Genomic DNA, 21285 nt, shown 5'->3' on the forward strand with positions numbered 1-21285 from the left:
ATCCAAGATTTGGCCATCCGGTGCGTGCAGAAGAACATCAAGAAGAACAAGGGGGTGAAGGGCTGGCCCTGGTGGAAGCTCTTCACCACCGTGCGGCCCCTCATCGAGGTGCAGCTCACCGAGGACCAGATCCGTGGCAAAGACGTGGGTATCTCGGTGCTGGGGGATGCTGGATGGAGCAGGGTGGGCTCGGGGGAGTGTTGGACCCGGGCAGGGCCCCCCAGCGGGCTGGGATGCAGGATCCTGCAGTGGGGTGGAATGCAGGACCCCCACGGTGGGGTGGGTTGCCAGGTCCTGTGGTGGGGTGGGATGCAGGATCATCCTACCGTGGCAGGGTGGGATGCAGGAGCCCACAGTGGGGTGGGATGCAGGACCCCATGGTAGCGTGGGATGCAGGAGCCCGTGACGGGCTGAGATGCAGGACCGTGGCTGCCCTGCACCCCGTCAGTGCCAGGCAGGCTCGAATTGCTCCCTAATTTGCGAATCAGCATGTCATTAGCATCCCGAGAGCCGGCTGTTGCATGAGCCCAATTACAAGGCGTGGAGAATGGAAATGAAACCGTGTGCCGAGAGGCATATGCAGGACTCCGTGCCGTGCTGGCAACCAGACACTCGTGCCCCGCCGAGCCCGCCCGGCGTGGAGCCGCTGCCTGGCTCAGCTTTCACCCCAACCCGCTGAGGACGGGCACCTGGGGTGGGGGCACCTGGGCCCCCTCCTGCCCCCCCCCAGCCTGTGCTGGGACCAGAGGAGGGGAGAGAAAGACGCGCTTGAAGCTGGCAGCTGGGCACGCCTCCCCAGTGCTGGCTGGTGGTCCCTTGGGCATCCCGGCGGGCCCCCTCCCTCCCCACCTGGGCTGGGTGCACCCAAACCCTTTGGCGAGCTGCCGATGGGTGGGTTTCTTCCCACCCCCTCTCCCGGGGGGGGTTGCGGTGACCCCTCTCCAGCTTCGCTGGGGCTGCCTGGCGTTTCGACACCATTTATGGGGTTGGAGTCAGCACGGCGGTGGAGCGGGTTGGGGAAAGTCCCTGCCCAGCCCTTGGCAGGGGAGAGCGGCCCCCGCCTCGGGGAGCCCCCACCCTGCCCACCCAGTGCTGGGGGGGGTGCAGAAACCTGCCAGGCTCTTGCTTGCCAACCTCTTCCCCTTACGCCTGCCTCCCTCCCTCACCGCCCGCTCTGTTGCAGGAAGAGATCCAGCAGCTGAAGAGCAAACTCGAGAAGGTGGAGAAGGAGCGTAACGAGCTCCGGCTCAACAGCGACCGCCTGGAGAGCAGGGTAGGTCCTTGCCGGCACCGGGAGGGGTTATGGTGCTGTGCCGACCTGCCCCAGCCCATGGTCCCGCTCCCCTCCTCTGCCGCCAGATCACAGAGCTGACGTCGGAGCTGACGGACGAGCGAAACACCGGTGAATCGGCCTCCCAGCTGCTGGACGCTGAGACGGCCGAGAGGCTGCGGGCCGAGAAGGAGATGAAGGACCTGCAGGTAAATGCGCCTCTCCCCAGCCTCGCAGCGTCTCCCGGCCCCCCCCCGGCGCTCACCCCAGCCGTGTTCCCTCCCAGGCCAAGTACGATGCTCTGAAGAAGCAGATGGAGTCCATGGAGATGGAGGTGATGGAGGCTCGGCTCATCCGGGCGGCCGAGCTCAACGGGGAGCTCGACGATGATGATTCAGGTACCGTCCTGCCTCCGGTGCTCGCCACCTGGGTGCCCCGAGGTCACAGCACCGTGCCCACCACCTGCACGGTGGCCCCGTACCACCCCACGCAGCCCCTCAGTGACCCTGTTTCCCCGCGCAGGTGGCGAATGGCGGCTGAAATACGAGCGGGCGGTGCGGGAGATCGACTTCACCAAGAAACGGCTGCAGCAGGAGCTGGAGGATAAGCTGGAGGTGGAGCAGCAGGGCAAGAGGCAGCTGGAGCGGAGGGTGAGTAGGGCTCAGCCCCGGGGACTCCCCAGTCTGCTCAGCGTGGGGACGGGCAGGGGGTGGGCAGCCGCTGCCTGCTCGGAGCTGAGCGAGGTCGTGGTCAGGGCAGCAGGGACGCGGTGGCTTCCCGGAGCCCCTCACCACCCTGCCTGCTCCTGCCCGCAGTTGACAGACCTGCAGGCAGACAGCGAGGAGAGCCAGCGGGCATTGCAGCAGCTGAAGAAGAAGTGCCAGCGCCTGGCCGCGGAGCTGCAGGACACCAAGCTGCACCTCGAGGGCCAGCAAGGACGCAACCACGACCTGGAGAAGAAGCAGCGGAGGTGGGAACTGTGCGCTGGCGGTGGGAGGGGGGCTGCGGGGGCGGATGGCATCCTCGCCGCCTGGTGAGCCTCTTGCAAAGTGGCATTACCATTTTAGCAGGGATTTGGGCACTTCACCAGCTCCCACTTGGCTGAGGTGTCTCCAGCAGGATGGGGCTGCCTGGGTTGGGTGTGTTCATTGTGGGGGTGGACTCCAATGCCCTTTTTGGGGACCCGGAGCCAAGTGATCACCCCGTGGGGGGCCGTGCCCCATGGTGGAGGCTGCTTGTGCCCCACGTCTCTGCTCGGCACTCCCTCTCATCCCATCTCCTCTCCCAGTCCCAAAGTTTGCTAACGTTATTAAGCAGCAGGGACGCTTTCATCTCATTATGGTAATGATCACACATACAAATACAGCGAGAGAATCCAATCTAATTAATTTCAATTTCCGCGGATTGGAGTCTGTGCTAATGCAGCTGTTTATTACCCAGTGTGAGGAAAAATGGGGATTAGCTGCCGAGGTGTTTAAGGGAGGTCACAAACTCAAGCGCAGGGTTGTTTTCCAAGCCCCAAAGGCAGCGATTTTGGAGCAAACCCAACTGATCCCATCCCAGGGGCATTGAGAGAGGCTGCTCTGGTGCTGCCTGGCTCCAGGCTGTGCTGAGCACTCCCCCACTGGGGGCTCGTGTCCCCTCCGGGGATGGGACCGGTGCCACCTCCCGTGGGGACCGCGGCACCAGGCTGCATCTGGGAGAGCCGAGCTGCCGCAAGAGCCTGTCTCTGCTGCGGACCCTGCCATGCGTTGCAGCCCCTCCACATCCTGCAGCCCCTCCGCGTCCTGCTTGAAGGGTGCGGTGTCCCTGGCTGCCTCCGCGTAGCCAAGCCCCCACCGTTAGCAGCCACAGTCCCTGCTGGCATGTGCCGGCCCCGCAGGGTGGCTACTGGGGCTGCTGGGGTCTGTGCTATGGGTGCTGCGCTCTCCGTTAGCCGCTGAGCGAAGGCGTCAGGGGGAGTTTCTCCAAGTGGCTCCATACCGCCGTGATGGCAATTAAAGGCTCAGCAGCAGCATGTTTCGAATGAGCACTCGGCGGCACGCCGCCCTTGCCGGTGCCTGCTGCTGCGGGATGGGGATGCTCGGCACCGTGCCAGTAGTGCAGGGCTGGGGACCCAACCCTGTTGCCCCAACGGGGTGCTGAGCACCCGCTCTGCTCTCCCCGCACAGGTTCGACAGCGAGCTCTCACAGGCGCACGAGGAGGCGCAGCGGGAAAGGCTGCAGCGGGAGAAGCTGAGCCGCGAGAAGGACGTGCTGGTGGCCGAGGTCTTTGGCCTCAAGCAGCTGCTGGAGGTGAGTGGTGCCCAGTCCTCCCCTCAGTCCCCCAACCGGCGGGTGCCCCGGGCTCACGGTGACCCCTTCTCTCGGCAGGACAAGGACTCGGACATCACGGGGCTGACGCAGAAGGCGGAGGCGCTGGAAGCCGAGCTGCAGGACATCTCCTCCCAGGAGTCAAAGGATGAGGCCTCCCTGGCCAAGGTGAAGAAGCAGCTGAGGGACCTGGAGGCGAAGGTCAAAGACCAGGAGGAGGAACTGGACGAGCAAGCTGGGACCATCCAGATGCTGGAGCAGGTACAGCGGGGAGGGGTGAGGTTTCTGGGTGGGGTGGTTTCATGCAGAGCTGTTATTACCTGGGCTGGGCTTGCCTGGGAAGAGGAGGCGGTCGCCCTCAGCCCGGTGTCGGGCCAGGCATCGCGGCTGCCGACGCAGCTCCTGGCCCTCTGTGCCATGGCCCGGCAGGTCACTGTGGGGCGGGCAGCCCGGCCGGCCTCGGACCGGGGGGTTTTCAGGGTGAGTGGCACCCAGGGAGCGGCGTGTGGGGGGTCCCCACGTCCACTTTGCTCTGACCGCATCCCCCCCACTTGCAGGCCAAGCTGCGGCTAGAGATGGAGATGGAGAGGCTGCGGCAGACCCACGCCAAGGAGGTGGAGAGCCGCGACGAGGAGGTGGAGGAGATTCGGCAGTCGTGCCAGAAGAAGGTAGGGCTCAGCTGTGGCCCCTCTGTCCAAGCGGGGCCAGCATGCGTCCCGATGCCCCAGCTGGGTGCTGGGAGCTGCCAGCCGGGCACTGTCACGCAGCACCCGGCTCCCACGCGGCCACGGGCGAGCTTCGCTGGCCTGGCAGGTCCGACCGGTCCCTCCGCTGCCCTGGCCAGCGTACGCCAGGCTTCGTGCCTCTGGTTGCGCAAACACCGGGCTGGTGGGGTCACCTGGCATCCCCGGTATGTGGGGACACATGAGAGGGAGGTCCCAGCCCCTTCCTGCCGCCCTGACTGTGTTGCCCTTGCTGTCCCCCAGCTGAAGCAGATGGAGGTGCAGCTGGAGGAGGAGTACGAGGACAAGCAGAAGGTGCTGAGAGAGAAACGGGAGCTGGAGAGCAAGTTATCCGCCATCAGCGAGCAGGTAGGGCGGGGGACAGCCGGGCACGTGCCTCGCTTTAGAGACCCCGAGGTGGCCATGGAGGGGTGGGCACCCCGCCGGCGCGGTGCCCTGACACGGTCCCCCCCTGCCGCAGGCCAACCAGCGGGACTTCGAGACGGAGAAGCGCCTGCGCCGGGACCTGAAGAGGACGAAGGCGCTACTGGCCGATGCGCAGATCATGCTGGACCACCTGAAGAACAACGCACCCAGCAAGAGGGAGATTGCCCAGCTCAAGAACCAGGTGTGCATCCAGACCCCCCCAAAAATGCAGCCCTTGACAGACACGGGGTATACCCATCCTCTTGCCGGGCACTGAGCCGTGTCCCTACAGCTGGAGGAGTCGGAGTTCACCTGCGCAGCTGCTGTCAAGGCCCGCAAGTCCATGGAGGTGGAGATCGAAGACCTCCACCTGCAGATCGACGACCTCGCCAAGGCTAAGGCAGCGGTAAGTGTTTTTGGGGTGCGATGCACCGTGATGGGGCTGTGCCCCACCTGCACCCGGGGCGAGACCACCACTGGCACATCGCATGCCGGCAGGGTGATCCCATGCCGCTCGGTGTGGTTTTGGGGGGTGGGTGCCCTGCTCCCGGGGTGCAGTGGGAGATGCAGGTGGCTCCCCGCAGCTGGAGGAGCAGCTGAGCCGGCTGCAGCGGGAAAAGAACGAGGTGCAGAGTCGGCTGGAGGAGGACCAGGAGGACATGAACGAGCTGATGAAGAAGCACAAGGCGGCTGTGGCCCAGGTGAGGGGGGAACAGCAGCCACAGCTCCCCCAGCCCCCCGTAACACCCCTCTCGGAGCCGGCACAGCGGGGTCCTTGCTGACGGCCCCGGTGTGTCCCGCAGGCGTCCCGGGACCTGGCGCAGATGAATGACCTCCAGGCACAGCTGGAGGAGGTCAGCAAGGAGAAACAGGAGCTGCAGGAGAAGGTGGGGACCACCGACATTGGGCGCAGGCGTGTGCCCCGAGTGAAGCCAGGGGGACAGAGGGGCACCCAGACACCCGCTGCCCACCCTATGGGGTGGCCCCTTCTACCCTGGGGGTTGCAAAGCAGTCCCATAGGGAGCTCTCCATTGGGACGGGCGCAGCGTGGCCGGCAGCTCTGCTCCAGGGCGGTGTGGTGGGGGGCCAGGGAGGTTGTGGTTAAGGCTGAGACTGTCCCCCTGCCCTCAGCTGCAAGGCCTGCAGAGCCAGCTGGAGTTCCTGGAGCAATCCATGGTGGACAAGTCGCTGGTGAGCCGGCAAGAGGCCAAGATCCGTGAGCTGGAGACCAGGCTGGAGTTTGAGCGGACACAAGTCAAGCGCCTGGAGGTAGGTGCTGGGCTTTCCCTCTGCTCCGGCTGGGACCGGGATGCAATGGGACCATGATGTGAAGCTGCCCAGGAACTCCACTGAGCGAATCCTCGATATCCCCTCCCTAGGACCCCCCACGCTGCAGCCCTCCCCTGCCGGCAGCCCGTCCCCATCCCCACAGGGAAAGCTCCCTGCAAGCGCCGATAACAGTAATCCACCACCCAGCCTGGCAAAGTGCTGCTCTTTCCCTGCATTGACTTACGGAAATTATAGACTCTCCCGGCCCCGCTAAACGCAGCCTGCTTTATATTCTGCCTTTGCAGCTCTGCCGGGGGAGCAGAGCAGCTTAGCTCTCCTCTTAATATTTTCCTAGCTGTTATTTCCCTTCCTCACTCTCTCTGCTGGGGCCATAAATATGCAGCGGCTGGCTCAGCGGCTGGGGGAGAATGGGAGCTATTTTTTCCCTACGTTACACGCTGTAATTACTTCACACACAGTTAAATCTATTTTTCCAATTCGACAAAGCCCCCACGGTTGTTCTGCCCCTTCCTTGGCCCTGGGGGGAGTTTATCCTCCATCTCCTTGTGTAAATTCATGCGGATGGGATCCGTCTTCACGGGAGCCCTTGGTGGTGTTGCTGCAGGGTGAGGGGTCCATGGGGGGATCTGGGGTGACCCTGCGCCCGTCGTTCCGCAGAGCCTGGCCACACGGCTGAAGGAGAACATGGAGAAGCTGACAGAGGAGCGGGATCAGCGTGCGGCCGCCGAGAACCGGGAGAAGGAGCAGAACAAGCGGCTGCAGCGACAGCTCCGCGACGTCAAGGAGGAGATGGGCGAGCTGGCCAAGAAGGAGGCGGAGGCCAGCCGCAAGAAGCACGAGCTGGTGAGGCACCCACGATGGGACCGGGCAAGAGGATGGGGGGTTTTCCCCACAGTACTCGGCTCACCCCGCTCCCTCCCCGCAGGAGATGGACCTGGAGAGCCTGGAAGCTGCCAACCAGAGCCTGCAGTCGGACCTGAAGCTGGCCTTCAAGCGCATCGGGGACCTGCAGGCGGCCATCGAGGATGAGATGGAAAGCGACAGCAACGAGGACCTCATCAACAGGTGAGAGCGCCTGGGTCTGGCTTCCCCACGAGGCACGTCACCAGGGCTCACCGCTTCTCGTCGCCACTTCTGAAATGCCGTGGGGACCCCTCGGCTCTGCCTGGCCCTGGCAGGATGCCGCCTGTCCATCCATGCATCGTGCACATGTGCATCTGTCCATACGTGCATTGTGCACACGTGCATCAGTCCGTGCATCTGTGCATCCATCCCTCCCTCCACCTGCAGCCCCCGTGCAGCTTCACCCACTTGCGGAGGTGCCTGAAACGCAGCCAGGCCCGTGCTGGCTGGCTGGAAACAGTTTGGGGAGCCCCAGGAGCCAGGGCAGCGCAGCCTGGCAGGAGGTCTGGGTTGCTGGGATCCAATCCAGCCCGGAACACTGGGATCCAGCCCAGCCCGGGATGGAATCATAGAATCGTTTAGGTTGGAAAAGACCTTTAAGATCATCAAGCCCAACCATTAACCTAACGCTGCCAAGTCCACCACTAAACCGTGTCCCTAAGTGCCACATCCACACGTCTTTGAAATACCTCCAGGGACAGTGACTCCACCACTTCCCCGGGCAGTCTGTTCCAATGCACGATAACCCTTTCAGTGAAGAAATTTTTCCCAATATTCAATCTAAACCTCCCCGGCCCAACTTGAGGCCATTTCCTCTTGTCCTATGGCTTGTTACTTGGGAAAAGAGACTGACCCCCATGTCACTACAACCTCCTTTCAGGTAGTTGTAGAGAGCGATGAGGTCTCCCCTCAGCCTCCTTTTCTCCAGCCTGAACGATCCCAGTTCCCTCAGCTGCTCCTCAGAAGACTTGTACTCTAGATCCTTCACCACATTTGTTGCCCTTCTCTGGACATGCTCCAGCACCCGACCCGGGATGCTGGGATCCAGCCCAGGATGCTGGGACCCAGCCGGGTGCAGCCCCATGCCAGGGGTGCAGGGCAGCCACACTTCCCTCCCTTAGCCCTTCCCCACCATTTAATTTGCCCCTCATTTGTTCTCCACCCACTTGGTCTTTTTTTTTTTTTTCCCTTTCATTTGATTTCCTTTCTGTTCTGTTTCTCCCCCCTCTGACCCCCTCCCCAACCCCTCCCAGTTTGCAGGACATGGTGGCAAAGTATCAGAAAAGAAAGAGTAAACTGTGAGGAGCTTCTCTTTCCTTCCTCCCCTCCCCTAACCCACACCTCACCCCCGCGGGCCGGGGTCCCGCATGCCACTGGCCCACCTCTGCATGCCCTAACAGCACCCATGGCACGGCATGGCACGGCACATAACTGCATCCCATGTGGGGGGACAGGGGCTGAGCCCCCGGGCCAGGGCGGGGGGTGATGCTCTGCCATGGCTAATGACGAGCGTATCGACGTGGAGCGGTGATGGAGCCCCGCTACCACGCACAATTAATATCCCCCACCGCGGTCGCTCCCCCGCGACCTGGGTCCCGCTTAACTAACAGCACGCTCGCCCAGACATAAATTGTGTTTGACGTGGAGTTTAATTCTGCTGGTTATAAAACCTTAGCTGCCCCCAGAGTTTGTTTACGGGGCTTGTTGGGAGTTTTTTTTGTTGTCATTCTGTGGTTTTTTTGTTGGTTTTGTTTTTGTTTTCAAGCCGAGCATTGCCTGGATGTATTGCAGGGGAGGGAGACGTGCGTGATGGAGTGCGGCTCGTTGCTTTGAATTTAACGAGGAGGATTCATATAACAGGGTCTATCCCAGCCCGTCCCCTGTGCCGTCTGCTGTGTCCCCAGGCAGGGAATAAGCCCAAAGCCAGGCGGATAAAACGGCCGTTTAAGATCATATGATATATCCCTTCCCTGGCAGCGGCTTGGTGGGAGCCCTTGCCTCTCACTGGCCAGCAGCAGAGCGGGGAGAGAGGGGGCCGTGCTGCTTCGATTTCCTTATAGATCCTGCCGGTACTGCCATAACCCTAATGAAAGCAGTAAGCAGTTAGGTATTAAGGGAGATTTATGCAGGGATGCTTTTAACTTGGAGGAATGGATTTTGCAATGCATACGGCACCTTCTTTCTAAAGGCAATCAATATGGTTACGAACGGCCATTATAAATTAGATGGTTTAAGCCAGATAGGGCTTTTTTTATGCCGGGATGTAAATCAGGGGCTCTCCGGCACGGCAGGGCTGTAAATCTGCCCGCCACGCTCCTGCACCCGCCTTGCCGGAGTCGTTTCTGTTCTGCCTGCTAAACTCCTGTTTACCCAGGGCCATCAACATCGCTCTTCCTCGCTGTAATTTTGCGCTCGACAGTGGCCTATAAAATGAACCCACTTATTTCCTTCCCAGCTTTGGAGCTGGGAATCTCCTGTGTTTCTACAGTCGTGCCCCTCACTGCCCCGACGCTGGCCTCGCCGTCTTATCTTTCCAGCCCCGGAGCCATGTAGTGGCAGGGGGGGATGTTGGGCAGCGGGTGCAGGACCCCCTTGGCTGGGCAGGGGGGTTGTTTGAGGGTTCGGGGGGTGCGTGGCACGGCTGTGCTTTGGAGAGCCCCTAGTATGCAGGTTAAGCTGTATGCATGCAGGTTGTGGCCTGGGAGATGGAGCAGAACCACGGGATGGGGTTTTGCCCATGCCAGGGTACGCAGGCAGTGGGTGCTGGGGGAGTTTGGTGCCAGTGCACTTTTGCCTCCCCAGCACCCAAAATCTCACCGGCCCCTGCTCACCTCTTGCTTTCTCCCACCCTGACCCGCTCCTCCGGCAGCGACGGCGACTCGGATGTGGACTCGGAGCTGGAGGAGCGCGTGGATGGGGTGAAGTCCTGGCTCTCCAAGAACAAAGGCTCTTCCAAAGCACTCTCAGACGACGGCAGCCTGAAGGGCAGCAGGTGGGTGCAGGGCTGGGCACAGGGCTGGCTGGCAGAGGACAGGGTGAGCTGTGCCGGCGGATGGCCGGGGTGGGCACCCGTGGGATGTGACACTCTGGGTGCCATGCTCCCACCCGGTGCTTGTGTGGCCGGCCAGGGAAGGGTTAACGCCGGCTCGCGGCTCGCTCTCCATTGGGGACACACGTCCCCCTGACCAAGGGGACCTCCCTGGTCCCCTTCTCCAGCATCCCACCCAATGCGGTACTGGGACTCACCCTGGAGGCAGATGGGCATCCGCAGCCCCCACCCCGTCTGCCTCCCCAAGGTGCATGGTGGTGGGCTCTAGCCTTGTGCATTCTCCCCCGCTCCGGGGCTGGATCCTCCCTCCATCCTTTGTAGCCCCACCACATCCCTTCCCGCACCTCTCAGAAAACACGGGCTGCCCACACAGCCCCCGGCAGAGGCAGGGGACGTGCCTGGGTGCCCCCACAGTGCAGGGCCAGCGTGGGGCTGGGGTGCACAGCCCCACTCCTGTTCCCTGGAGAAAGCGCTCGACTGCTGAGAGCAGATTGCTTTTATCCAAACCCAATTTCCTAGCAGGGCTCTGGGAGTCCCAGGGGGCTCCCCCCTCTGCCGAGCAGGGGGGAAAGATCTGAGACGGTTTTTTCTTAATTGGTTTAATTTATTCAGCAGTGCAGATGTAAAACATTTTGTTATTGGAGATAATTCCACCTTTTCTGAAGTCGGGAATCAAACGCAGCGGCTCCAGGTAGCCGACAATGAAATACATTGAACGCAACACTTTAGAGGGGAATCAAAGTGCCGGGCTAGAACAATTCCCCCATTTACATGACATTTTTCCGCGATGCTATTTCCCGCTGACGCAAATTACCGAGGCTGCCTCGCCGACGCTCTCCCCCCCCTTCCCTCACCCGCTCATCTCCGTCTCTCTCTTGTCTCCCCGGTGCGTGCGTGGGGCCGCGGTGCCGCCGGCACAGGTCAGCCCCGCCGGATGGTCCCGAGGCCGAGGAGCGGCCGGTGTCGGTGTTGAGCTGCCTCAGCTATAGGAAGCGGCCGGGTCTCAAGGACTCCATAGGTGGTCACGGGGACGAGCAGACGCTCTTCAGCACGCTCAGCGAGCGACCGGCTTCCCCCGAGCGTGCTGCCCACAGAGCCGCCCGCGGTGGCGAGCCCGAGGACCGGGCGGCCGTCATCGCCCGAGCCTTCGCCGACGCCAGCGGCCGGGCTCGGCAAGGGCTGGGCAAGCGTTGGTCCCTCTCGGCCGCCGACGGCGAGAAAGCCTCCGTCGCCTCCGCCCCGGTGAGCCGGGCCTCCTCCGCCACTTGGCGCGGGCTGGAGGACGGGGATCAGGGGGACGAGGGCTGCTCGGTGCTGAGCTTCGCCCTCTCCAGCCCCGGGAGCTTGCGGAGCCGGCGCGGGGGGCCCGAGGGTCGCCCCGAGTCGCGGCTCTCCCTGGCCCGCAGCCGCCTGGAAGAGGCGGACGAGGGGTCCCGCGGGCAGCCCCCCCTGGCGCGCAGCTTCTCCGTGCCTCCCCGGCCCCGCAGCGCTGCCTCCGAGGAGGGGGGTCCTGGGGACGCCCGCCCCGTGGGGCACCGCTCCTACCTTGACTCCGATCTGGAAGCCGCCATCCAGGAGGTGCTGAGCTACCGCCCGTCACGGGCCAGGGGCTGCTCCAGCCCCGAGGCCGATTCGGGGGACGACGGCCGGAGCGTGCGGAGCGTGCGGAGCGCAGCCCCCCTGGGTGCCGCCGACCGCCCCCCTGGCAGCCTCCGTCGCTCCGCATCTGCCCTCGACTTCTCCCGGCGTGCCGGCCGGCGCCGCAGCAGCTCAGCCTCCTCCGAGGAAGAGGAGCGGAAGAAGAAGAGTGCCAAGAAGCATGCCAAGAAGGCCAAGAAGAAATCCAAGAAGAAGAAGAAGAAGCAGCAGTCATCATCCGACTCAGATTCCTCCTCCGATTCCTCCTCCGATTCCTCCTCCGGCTCTACCAGCTCCTACCGGAGCACCTCCAGTGTCAAGAAGGGCCCGCAGGCGGCGGGGGGCGAGGAGCCAGCACGTCCCAGCCGGGGCAAGAAGGAGGAGAAGCAGCGGAAGAAGCAGGTCGACAGCCTGGTGATGAAGTATTTGTACCGACCCGAGAGCGACTGAGGCAGGAGGTGGGAGTGGTGTGTGCCGTGCAGCATGAACCTCCCCGTGTGCCACTAACCACTCGCCCTAACCCTCGCCCGGCTCCGGGCATGGAACCCATCTCTGCCAGGCACCCCAGAATGGGGCACCCCGCTGCGCCCGCAACAGCCCTGCTTTTGGGGTGCTGCAGGGCATCCCCGATGCATCTCCGGCCAGGGGGAGCATCCCCGGCATGGCCGCAGCGGGACCGGCAGCTGCCCGTGCTGCCAGGACGCAGCATGTTTGGGATTAGCAGCTGTAGCATGCGGGACGCCGGGAAGCGCTAATTCCTTCCCGGTTCCCCGGCCACCGGCCCAGGATGCAGCTGAATTTATTCCTTCAGGAAATTTAAGGGCTCGCCGGGCGGCACAGCATCCCCGCTCACCCCAGGGGATTCGCCGCCCCGGGGATGGCAGTGGGTCCCAAAGGCAGTGGGGAGGAGCGGGACGGGTACTAACACGCACCCACTGCAGTGTGTGAGCATGGCGGGGGGAAGGCAGCACCCACAGCGGGGGAGCCGGGGTGGGTGGTTGGGGTTCGGAGGTGTTTCTCAGGGCGGCCGCATCCTGCTGCCCTGCGCCGTGCAGGGTGCCTGTGACGGGGAATCGGGGTGCAAACGGCCTCGCCCTGCAGGGCTTTGGGGCTGTGGACCCCGTTTGCAGAGGAGAGGGTGTGCCGGGGCTTGCCGGCAGCAATTTCAGAGCGGGTTCAATCCTTTCCGATGGCTCGAACAGGAGCAGGGCTGGAGGAAGGGAAAAAAGCCTTTTGGAAATGTGGTCACAGTTGGGCTGCCCGCTGCTTGTCCCGGGGCAGGGGAAGGCATCACAGGGTGGCAGCGGGGGGGAAGAAACACCCCCAGCACCCAGCCACGGGCTCTGGTGCAACCGGGACCCTCAAGCGGCGATGTCCGCGAGCATCGGCATTTACATCCACGGCCACGTGCCTTTTTCTGAGCGCGTGGTGCTGGGTGCCCGTGGAGGGTGGCAGCCACCGGGCAGGCTCGGCTTGGCCCCACCGCAGAGCAGGGGCTCGGCTCAGTCCGGCAAGGAGTCAGTCGCAGTGGAGCATGCCCCAAATATCTTGGAAATAATAAAAAAGGTGGCGATCAAGGTTCCATCCAGCTGGCTGCCAGCGTGCCGGCTCACCACAGCTCCCAGTGTAGCCAGCGGGGAGGTGTTCCCGGCAGCCAAGCTCTGCTGCGGCACTGCAGCGCGCTGGGGGCACAGACCCCCCTGCCTCTGCCCCCCACTAACCCCACTTTCTCCCCCACAGCCCCCCGAGCTCCCGGCACCTTTTCACCTACGACAGATGGGATGAGGAGCAGGATGCCGGGGAAAGCACACGCCGCTCCTCCCGCAGCTCCCCCGGCGCCAGCGAGGCAGAGAGCCGGACCGCCGAGACCCCCGCCTAGCACCCCCCCCACCATTTTCCTATCGCCCCAAAAACACTCAGCTCCACGGGGCCAACCTGGGCAGCCGGTATTTCTTCTACATGGGGCGGGGGGGACACACACAGCTGCCCCCCCTGGCCCCGGCCATGGGGGGAGCAGCCCGGCCGGCTCGCTGGCTGCAGCCCCCCCGGCCGCCCCCACCCTCACACCTCCCGTCTGTCCTCGGCGGCAGAGCCGGCTGCTCCAGCACCCTGGGTTTATTCCTCAGTGCCTGCTGGCTCCTTATTTTATAACTTAAACTCCCCCCAACCCAGGCACCCCCACCCCGGTCCTCTTAAGCCCCTTTTAGTTGAGCCAAAGACGTCTTCTCGCTGGCCGGGCCCTGGGGAGCAGCCGCCCCGCAGCCGGGAAGGGGACATGGGGACGGGGTCCCACATGCCCCCTTGGGTTGTCGTCACCCCCCCTTACCCCCCCTATCCCACCTGGTGGTTTTGCACTAGCCCAGCTGTGCGTTTCTCCCCCCCCCCCCTTTACTTTCAGTATGAAAATAAATGTCATTTCTGGCTGGTGATACTGGCTGTTGCCTGCTCTGTGTGCTGGGGGGGGTCATCACATTTCAGGTGGGGCACCCCGTTTCAGAGGAGTGTTTGCATCGTGGTGGGATCTGGCGGGATGGATCCAGCCCCGGCGAGGATGCGGGGCTGCATGGAGGAACCAAGCTCAGCACTTTCCCTGAGCCTGCTGCACCCACGGGTGATGGGGAGGGGAAGGGGGGGGAGACGGCCCTCGTGGGTGCCGGCACTGAATCATTTATCAATCTTCATAAATATGCAGATGAGCAGCGGGGATGGGAGCCCTCTGCCTGCCGGCGTTAATTATTTAACGCGGAGGAGATGATGATGTGCATCGCTGGCCGCCTGAGCGGCACACGGCTCGGCCTCGCCTCCGGCACCCGCCAGCCTTGTGCCGGGTGCTGTCCCCTGCCCCCCCCCCAAGCCCCAGGGACCCCCTGCACCCCCGGGACCCCCCGCACCCCTGGGACCCTGGCAAACCAGGTCATTTGTTCCTTTTCCTCGCCATCTCTTGGAAACAAATGGGCCGAGCTTGGCGCTCGCTGCCATAAAGCCACGCTGCGCTAATGCGCTTTCATTAAGTAGGAGCGATCTAATGATAATAAAATGGCACATTTAACATTAAAACATTTAACTTGACTCCTAAGCGAGTGTGTCTCTCTGCACTGTTCCAGCTCCATCTTCATGAGGCTGACAAAGCTCCTTAATTTGTTTCTGGGGAGCGGGTGCTCGGCAGACGGCTTGGCACCATGCGGGATGCCGGGATGTGGGGAGGCAGGGTACCAGGATGCTGGGGTGTGGGGGTGCAGGGATGCAGGGTACCAGGATGCTGGGATGTGGGGGGTGCTGGGTTGGCAGGATGCAGGGGTACAGGGATGCAGGGGTGCTGGAGTGCGGGATGTGGGATTGGAGGGATTGGAGGGATGCTGGGGTGCAGGTAGCAGGGATGCAGGGGTATGGGGATGCCAAGGTGCTGGGATGTGGGGATGGAGGGGTGCTGGGGTGCATAGATGGGGGGTACTGGGGTGGAGGGGTGCCAGGATGCTGGGTGCTGGGGTGTGGAGTATGGGGATGTGGGGATGTAGAGTAGCTGGGGTGTGGGGGTGGAGGAGTGCTGGGGTGCAGCATATCGGGACACCAGGATGCAGGGAGATGGAGATACGTGGGGATGCGGCGATGCGGACATACTGGGATGTAAGGATACCGGGATGCAGGGACACAGCTGCAGGCCAGTGCGACGCCGTGCAGGCGCGGCCGGGACCCTGCACCTACAGCGCAGCCCGCAGCACGCCGGGGAAGCGGGTGATGGCGAAGGGGGCCGTGCTGTGGGATGGCTCCTCACCCAGGCTCAGCTCACACAGCAGCTTCCCCACCACCGGCGCCAGCTTGAACCCGTGGCCTGCGGGGAGGAGAGGCTGGCTGGGGGGGGTACGGCCACCCCCATGGTCCCAGCCAGCTCTGGGGTGCTGGGGCGGAGGGAGGGCTGGGTGCCCTCGCCTACCCGAGAAGCCGGCCCCGATGATGATGTTGCTGAACTTGGGGTGCTTGTCCAGGATGAAGTCTTCGTCTGGGGTGTTCTGGGGGAGCCATGGTGTGAGGGTGTGGGGTCCAGGGTCCTCTCCTGGACCCAAGGTTGAGGGGGGAAGGCATGGCAAGGTCCACCTTGGGGTGGAGGAAGGCTTGGGACCCCAAACGCCTGGGTCCCGCTCCTCGGGGGGGGGTCTCACCGTGTAGAGGCAGGTCTCCACCACGGCCGGCCGGGGCTCCAGCCCAGGCAGGTAGCTGCTGATGAAGCTGCTCAGGAGGGCGATGTCAGGGTGGGGGGCACCCAGGGGGACCCGGTCCCGCTCCTCGGGGTCAGTGGGGCTGCCGTGGTGGTAGCACACCTGGGGGGCAGCTGGTCAGGGGGGGCTGGCTGCGGGGTGCCCTCACTGCCACCGTGCCCCGCTCACCTTGACCAGCCCCGGGTACTCGAGGGCGGGCAGCCCATAGATGCCGTGGGGGGCTTGGGGCAGCCCCATGGCCATGAAGCAAGGACCAGGTCTGCCTGTGCCAGGGCTCCTCGGCTCCTTCTCCCCCCAGTAGCAGACGTCGATGCGCAGGGGCTGGGGTCACCACGTTAGCCCTGGCCACGGTCACGCCGTCCCGCGATGCCACCAACCCTTACCTGCAGCGGCAGATGGAGACCCAGGGGTGCCACGAGGGCACCGGTCCAGGCTCCGGCTGCGATTATGAGCCGGGGGGCTCGGTACGTTCCGGCGGTGGTGGTGACGGTGAGCACAGCCCCGGGATCAATGCGCAGCACCTTCTCCCCGTCCCGCAGGGTGCCCCCGTGCCGGCGAAAGACTTCCTAGGTTGGGATGGTGACAGGATGTGGCTGCGGGGACGGAGCCAGGGGACACCCAACCCATCCCCTTGGCAGCACCCACCTGCACCGCCCGCAGCGCCCGATCGGCGAAGAGCACCCCACCGGTGCCATCCCACACGGCCATCTCGCCGGCATGGAGCCGGAGGCCAGGGAACCTCTGGGCCAGTGCCGCGGCGTCGAGGACCTCACCGGCACGCAGGCTGTGCCGGCAGCCTTCCAGCTCCGGGTTGCCTGCCGGCCCCAGCACCACCAGCCCCGTCCGCCTGTGCCCGGCCAGCCACATCAGTTCTCCCCTCACCCCCTCCCTGCGCAGACCCCCCCCCCCCTTGCTTTGCCCCTGGGGGAAACTGAGGTACGGTGGCACTGGTGATGCTCGGGATGTGCTGCACCCTGGTGCCGCAGCACCCCACGGCGGGATGCTGGTGATACGGGCAGGGCGCATGGGGTGATGCATGGGGAGGGTCTGGATGCCAGCACCGCACTCCCCCCCCTGCCAAATACAGCACCATCAGCCCTGACCCCAGCAGTGGGGGATCGTTTAGATGTTCATTTCCTTAATGGCACTTCCTTTATGGAGCCCCATAAATCAGCCGGAGCTGACGGCTGCCTGCCAGGATGGCCTCATCCTGCCCAGCACCGTTCCCCAATAGGGCAGCAGCTGCAGCCCCCAGCCCGGACCCATGGGGAGGGAATGGTGCCCGGTGGGGGCTGTGTCCCCATCCCCGTCACCTGTAGAGGCTGGTGCCAGCCTCGGCCTCCAGCCGCTGCCAGAGGCGGAAGCTGTCGGGCATCATGCGGGCATAGGGCACTCGGGGGTAGGCGCTGCGGGTGATGCGGCTCTGCCCGTGCGAGCTGCCCCGCGAGTGGGGCAGGATGAACTGTGGGGCACAAGGGACGTGGGGGTGACCGCGGCCACCGCCACTCCCGACCCCACCAGCCCCATGGGCACCGGCGCTGTGACGCGGCGGGCACATGGGGACAGAGCCTGCCCTGCCAACCGCGGCAGAGGGAAACAGCAGAAAGTGGGGGTCCTGGCCCTGGGGACATGAGGGTCCTGGTGCTGGGGACATAGGAGTGCTGGCACTGGGGACGTGGGGGTCCTGGTGCTGGGGACATAGGAGTGCTGGCACTGGGGATGTGGGGGTCCTGGGGACATGGGAGTGCTGGCACTGGGGACATGGGGGTCCTGGTGCTGGGGACACGGGACTGCTGGCACCAGGGACCAGGGGTGCTGGCAGCGGCTCCGCTCCGTGCCGTGGCATATTGGGGCTGGGGACATGGTGGGACGGGGACATGGCAAGGCTGGGGACACCGGTACCTGCTCCAGCAGGAGGGTGTCCCTGTGGCGCTGGGCCAGGTGGTAGGCGGCGAAGGAGCCCTGGATGCCAGCCCCGATGACGATGGCGTCGTAGGTGGCTTGGTGGGGTTGGCTGGGGGCAGCCATCTCTGTCCTCGTCCTTGTCCCCGTCCCCTTGGGCAGCTGGGAACCGAGCCAAGGGGAGGGAAGGGGCAGAGTCCGGCCGAGCCGAGCGGTTGGCAGAATCTTGGCCGCCCTCCAGCCCTTGCGGGGATGGCGGGGGCCGCATCCTTCCCACCCCTCGGGGCTGGCCGGGCGGCAGCATCTCCATACTCCCACCGGTGCCAGCGCCCAGTCCTGCCGGGGAAGGCAGCTCATCCGGCAGCGATGGCCCAGCCGGCAGTGCCGGGAAAATTCGGCCTCCTCCTTTCTCAGCCGCCCCTGCACCGCTGTGGATGGGTGTTTTTATCCCTTTTTGGCACCCGGTACCCTCTGCTCACCCCAACCCCAGCACGGCACAGGGACCGCCAGGACCAGCTCCCCAACCCCGCAGCCCTGGGGACCACAGAACACCGCGTCTCCCCATCACCTTCACCCCCACCACTGCAGCGCGGCCCCCCCCAGCCCCACGGCACCTCCGGTGAGATCAGAGCAAGTGGGTAGGATAAACGTGCTGGAAGATTATTTCCAATAAATCCCCCTTTCCCTTCCTGCCGGTGGCTGCCGGCTCCGGCTGCGGCGGGATGTGGGGCTCGGCAATGCTCCCACTTGTGTGTCGATGGGAACCCCCCCTTGCTTGCTTCAAGGCAAACAGGTTTTTTTCCTCGGGCACAATTTATTATGGCCATAAACTACTTTGTTGCCACCTTTTGTTGTTGTTGACATTTTTTTTAAGGGGAGATAGGCGTGATTTAGGGCTCGCCAGAGCAGCCGGGATATGGCACGGACCCTCATGTCCCACTGGCGGTGGTGGATTTTGCAAGCCTGCAGATTTGGGGAGTGTGATTTGGGGTTTGGGGACACTCAGCAATGCATCGGTGGGGGGGATAATGTGGGCAGGGGCTGCCGGTTTTGCCCACTGCCGCCACTGCCCAGTGCTGCCTGACAGCTAATTAGGGGAAATAATTTACTCTGGCTTTCATGGAGTAAAAGGCATTATTTACTGGCTAATTGTCGTTATTATGAAATGTTAAATATCATTATTTATTTTGCCGCTCGCCTTCGGTGATGAATGAAGCATTGAGGAGTGCCAAAGGCCCATGCCAGGCCCTGGGGGGGATTTCCAGGCCCCCCCCAATCATGGTGCCCAGCTGGGTCACGGGGACCCCCCAGGATCGTGCAAAGGCAGAACCGGCAGCTAACAGCGACGGGGAGGTAAGAGGAGGCAATGAAGGAACGCAGGCAAAGGCCGGGCTCCCCCCAGGGCCCCCATCTACGTCACTGCCTAGGACCACTTATGCAACGAGTGCGTGCTGGTCTCAGCATCACCGCGATGCCCGGGGCAGTGCATCTCACGGTGCCCCATTAAATCAGCACATCCTCCCTCGCCTTTGATGTTACAAATAATTCACCAATTTCCCTGGGTTTCAGCTTCCTTTTTTTTTTTTTTTGCTTTGAACAGCCCCTCTACCTGCTCTTCCTTTTTTGCTGGAAGATGCAGAATAATTAATTATCCGTGAAATGTTAAATGGTAAAAATGAACTCCTCTGCCGTTAACGGTGTGTTAATAGATCGGTCTGGAAAAGCCTCACTCATGCTGATACAAAGCTGGGGGAGGCTGTCGGTGGGGTGTGGGGACGGTCGCCGGCGCTGGAGGGGACGGCCGTGCACCGGCGGGTGTTCCACCCGCCGGTGCACGGCCGTCCCCTCCAGCGCCGGCGACCGTCCCCAAGGCTCTGCAGGACCCCTCAAGCCATCGCTTTCATTGCACGGATGACCCCAACCAGGGCTGATCCCAGGCATCGTAGAGGTCTGCACCCCCAGACCCCAAAAAGCGGCTGCATGGGCTCATCTTGCCTTGGGGTGAGTTTTTGGGGGCCCCCCCCCTCCCAAGCCTTGTGCCTGGTCTCTGGCATCCCTGCTTTCGTTCTCTTGACCTGGGTTTAAATTAACCGGAGGCGATGCTCGTGGCAGGAAGAAATCCGTTTCCTAAGGCAGCCGGCGCGGGTCAGGAGAGCTGCGCTGAGAGCACAGTAAAAATGAAATATTCCCTGCGCGGGCTGGGCGGATGGATGGGAAAGCTCGGGGCTGGCACCGGCACCGGTGGGGTGTGATGGGGCTTTGGGGAACAGCCCGGCGCAGGCTGCGGGAGCTGCCCCGGCTCAGATCCATGTGGAGCTGGAGAAATTGGGAACGAGGAGCTTTGGCCAAGGCCAGGGAGGGCTCAGCAGTGGCTTGCTGCCCGCTGAGCTCTGTACCTGCTGCGCCCGCTGCACCATTGCATTTGCTGCACCCATTGCACCCGCTGCACTCTGAGATGGCGGCTGAAGTTTCCCAAAAACCCATCATCAGCCCTGCAAGCACTTCGTGCCAGGCTGCACCGGCCTCATCCTCCAGCAAGTGCAAAGCAGCACTTGAAAAAGAACTAGGGAGCAACGTGGCTCCCCGGGGAGCCGAGGCTTCGTGGCTGTGGGGAGCGCGGCATCCTCACCGCCATGCCGCAGCGTGCCGGCTCCGGCTGCACTCGCCTCCTTTTACCTCCTCGACGCTTTGAAGGCATTTGCAAAGGGCTTGTTTGCTTTGTGTCAAAACCAACAGCCGCCGAAGGCAGCCCCTCATTAGCAGTCCAGGTACGTGCCTGGGGAAGCGTCGGGTGGATTAAAATCATTTAAATATCATAATATTAGAAACTTCAATTTGGCCTCAAAATGCTCATCTTCCAAGCCCTACCAGGGTTTTGGTGCATTAAACATTGATGGAGCTACCGGTGGATCAAAGTTTCGGTTTTAGCACTGAAAGTGCTTTGCAGGAACGCCGGCTGCCCTCCGCCCGGAACCGCAGGCCCCCCCGGGACAAGAAGGACCACAGCGGCATCGCTGCCAGCCCACCGTGGCCGTGGGGCTGGTGGCACGCAGCCCGTGCCGTGGGGCTGGCCACTGCTCTTTCCTCCCCATGCCGAGCCACGCAGCGCATGGTTTGCCATTCTCCGTGGCAGGAGCGGTACGTGTCGGCAAAGCAGGGCCTGGGATTAAAAATAAAAAAACCCCACCCGGCGATGGTTGCGTGGGCCGTGTTTGCAGCCGGGGCTGGCCGGGCTGCGGGGGATCCGTGCCGCGCACGGCATCAACGCGGAGAGGCGAAGCCATCTGGGCTTTCGTAGAGATGGGGAGGGGGTTATTAAACAAAGAGCTGGGTTTTTCTTTTTATTTTTAACACACGCGAGAGCCGTCCAGCGGCCAGTGTGGAACCGCTCGGTGCTGGTGCCAACGCCATCTGCCTGCTACAGGGCTGGCTGCCCCCCACCACCCTGGGGGTAGCGGGACCCTGAGCTGGAGGGGCTGGGGAGTGGATATCGACCCCTCGCCATATAGAATAAGGGGTCGTCCCCCCCTTGCTCTGTGCCGTGCCCAGCTGCCAGGG

General features: G+C 63.3%; 2 protein-coding genes across 22 annotated transcripts in view; one reads left to right on the forward strand and one right to left on the reverse strand.

Annotated features, from left to right (window-relative positions):
- MYO18A (myosin XVIIIA) overlaps positions 1 to 14680 on the forward strand; it is a 40157-nt gene extending 25477 nt beyond the window's left edge. For 16 of the 21 annotated variants that reach the window (XM_069791169.1, XM_069791171.1, XM_069791174.1 and 13 more), the window contains 21 exons: positions 1 to 144; positions 1184 to 1273; positions 1360 to 1479; positions 1557 to 1668; positions 1793 to 1920; positions 2086 to 2240; positions 3442 to 3565; positions 3644 to 3844; positions 4141 to 4251; positions 4570 to 4674; positions 4787 to 4933; positions 5024 to 5137; positions 5316 to 5432; positions 5535 to 5618; positions 5863 to 6000; positions 6679 to 6864; positions 6947 to 7086; positions 8178 to 8222; positions 9794 to 9916; positions 10894 to 12069; positions 13352 to 13491. In XM_069791169.1, coding sequence (XP_069647270.1) covers positions 1 to 144; positions 1184 to 1273; positions 1360 to 1479; positions 1557 to 1668; positions 1793 to 1920; positions 2086 to 2240; positions 3442 to 3565; positions 3644 to 3844; positions 4141 to 4251; positions 4570 to 4674; positions 4787 to 4933; positions 5024 to 5137; positions 5316 to 5432; positions 5535 to 5618; positions 5863 to 6000; positions 6679 to 6864; positions 6947 to 7086; positions 8178 to 8222; positions 9794 to 9916; positions 10894 to 12061 — 3552 coding nt within the window. In that variant the 3' untranslated portion in view covers positions 12062 to 12069; positions 13352 to 13491. Of the gene's footprint in view, positions 145 to 1183; positions 1274 to 1359; positions 1480 to 1556; positions 1669 to 1792; positions 1921 to 2085; positions 2241 to 3441; positions 3566 to 3643; positions 3845 to 4140; positions 4252 to 4569; positions 4675 to 4786; positions 4934 to 5023; positions 5138 to 5315; positions 5433 to 5534; positions 5619 to 5862; positions 6001 to 6678; positions 6865 to 6946; positions 7087 to 8177; positions 8223 to 9793; positions 9917 to 10893; positions 12070 to 13351 lie in introns of all 21 variants that reach the window. The other 5 variants (XM_069791173.1, XM_069791187.1, XM_069791188.1 and 2 more) reach the window with 3 other exon arrangements.
- PIPOX (pipecolic acid and sarcosine oxidase) lies at positions 14656 to 18091 on the reverse strand. The gene is made up of 8 exons (XM_069791192.1): positions 17728 to 18091; positions 17139 to 17287; positions 16471 to 16672; positions 16209 to 16391; positions 15994 to 16146; positions 15769 to 15927; positions 15543 to 15618; positions 14656 to 15440 (listed from the first exon to the last, which is right to left on the reverse strand). Exons 1-8 carry the CDS (start codon positions 18082 to 18084, stop codon positions 15310 to 15312), a joined length of 1410 nt encoding a protein of 469 aa, XP_069647293.1. The 5' UTR covers positions 18085 to 18091; the 3' UTR covers positions 14656 to 15309.
- Positions 18092 to 21285: the final 3194 nt, after the last annotated feature.

This window comes from Haliaeetus albicilla, chromosome 9, assembly GCF_947461875.1.
Source record: "Haliaeetus albicilla chromosome 9, bHalAlb1.1, whole genome shotgun sequence".
NCBI lineage: Eukaryota > Metazoa > Chordata > Aves > Accipitriformes > Accipitridae > Haliaeetus > Haliaeetus albicilla.